This window comes from Buceros rhinoceros, unplaced genomic scaffold, assembly GCF_000710305.1.
Source record: "Buceros rhinoceros silvestris isolate BGI_N320 unplaced genomic scaffold, ASM71030v1 scaffold44184, whole genome shotgun sequence".
NCBI lineage: Eukaryota > Metazoa > Chordata > Aves > Bucerotiformes > Bucerotidae > Buceros > Buceros rhinoceros.
Genome location: NW_010408424.1, coordinates 2,657 through 4,544, shown reverse-complemented (window position 1 = coordinate 4,544; position 1,888 = coordinate 2,657). Strand labels below are relative to the sequence as shown.

The 1,888-nt window shown below is 40.1% G+C and overlaps 1 protein-coding gene across 1 annotated transcript in view; it reads right to left on the bottom strand.

Annotated features, from left to right (window-relative positions):
- LOC104492313 (neuropilin and tolloid-like protein 1) overlaps positions 1-1,418 on the bottom strand; it is a gene marked incomplete at its 3' end in the record, with an annotated part of 10,198 nt that extends 8,780 nt beyond the window's left edge. The window contains exon 1 of the mRNA XM_010134853.1: positions 1,298-1,418. Within this exon, the coding sequence (XP_010133155.1) occupies positions 1,298-1,418 (121 nt within the window). The remainder of the gene's footprint in view (positions 1-1,297) is intronic.
- Between the last annotated feature and the right edge of the window lie 470 nt (positions 1,419-1,888).

Here is a 1,888-nt window from a genome sequence, read left to right as displayed (position 1 = left end):
AGGGAAAGCACATGGCCAAGAAATGGGAGACAGGAGTATTCCACTTGTGTATCTCCAAAGGCTCAAGCATGTGCTCTATCAGCAAGCTCCATGCTGTAATACAGGAGCACATCGGAGTCGCAAAATCAAAAAACCCCTACAGAATTATGACAGAATATACAAATTGTTGTAAATTTGCAACAGCTTGGCTCTTTATTCACCAGACAGAGATAGATGGTGAATTCTTGGATTCTGGCTCATATCTTGCTGTTTACTCTAAAATTAATGAATAATTCTGAGGCCAGAATCACAGTTCAAGACTTTCCTCCTCCTGGGTGAATCATCAGACAACAAAGTCAGACCTTCTCGGTTGCCTGAAACTCTTACACTCCCTTTTGCTCATTGGCCTGTAGAGAAAGGTTTGAGTCTGTTCTGCCCGAAGAAGATGAAGGATCACTTCCTGGGCAGCATGCTTTAACAGGAAGGCTAAAATAAGACAGATTTTTTGGAGAGAAAAGCACCTAGGTTGGTATTAAAAGGAAGGATAGTAGGTTGTAGACCTCACACCGGTGTCTGAGGTGGACTCTTGTGTTTTGCTTAAATGACGTATCTTTATCTAAGGAGTGTTCCTTCTATCTTAGGCCCCTGATGTGTAGATACTCCCTCTGTTGAGGCTCCCTCTTATGATCAACGGACAGGCAGGCACATTTCAAGGATGATTTTAACCAACTGAGATCTTCTTTATGCTCTGCAAGCATTTCTCTTTCTTCCTGGTCTTTGTCCAAGCAGAGTATGACAGGGATCCTAATTTTCTGAAATGATTTCAGGCCTGCAGGGACTGAGCATTCAGACACAAGTTCAGACACACACTGTGCTTAGCAGCTCTCCCAGCTTGACACTCACCACACTTAGCATTCAGGGCTTTTAAGAGCTTCTTTCCATCCCCACCCTGCACAAATGTACCCATGATACCCAATTTCAGATTTTGAATTCTACTTCAACAAGCAAAAAGATCTCAGCTGCAGACATCTCAGTGCCCAAAACTGGACTTCCCAGTTTGAAAGTGGGGTCACTTTACAGTCTTTAGTTACAGTCAGGTTGAGTCTTTAGTTAGATTCAGCTGTGGATCAGGGTCTAACTTGCTGAAAAAAGTACCACTGGATTTTTAGGCGTAGGCACACTAGTACTCAAAACAACTGAACAAGAGACAGGCACTGGAAGTAGGTGAACTACTAAAAATTTCAGAAACTAAACTAACAACTCAAATACATCCCTTGGACTTTGGTATGCCAGGAAATTATGTCAGAAGTTTACGTACCTGTTCCTTTTTTGGTTGCCCCAGACAAATGTAGGATGATTAGACTTGCTACAACTGGAAGAGAAACTTGCATTAGATACCACAGTGTGATAGTGCCTGCAATCAAATCAGTTGTAAACATCTACCTTAGAATACAAATCAAATAGAATTACTGTAAAAAATGTTTCCTGTTATTTGCATCTTTAGATTGCACATGTTCTATAAACAAGTTTCTTTGTGACCTGTCCTTGTAAGTATTCCTCTTTGTAAACGCATCCCAATAAAAAAGATCTTTGGGGTTTAATACCAAATACGCAGGCAATGATGTTTCCTTTCTATTTTTTTTTTCTTTTTTTAATGTTAGAGGGAAACATTTCACCAATATTTATTTCTATAATCATAGCTTGGCCCAGTAATAGAAAAGTGACTACTTTTAACAGTGGGAGGCAAAAGCCTGTTATTCGGTGTCACTGGACTTACTAATGTCTCTCATGATGGCATAATAAATTTGAAAAAAAGTACTGGGAGTATGAAAGAAGTGAGGGGTTGGGTTCTTCACATCCTTCAAAGCAATTGCAAATCCCCAGTGAGGTAAATTATTGTGTGTGCTTA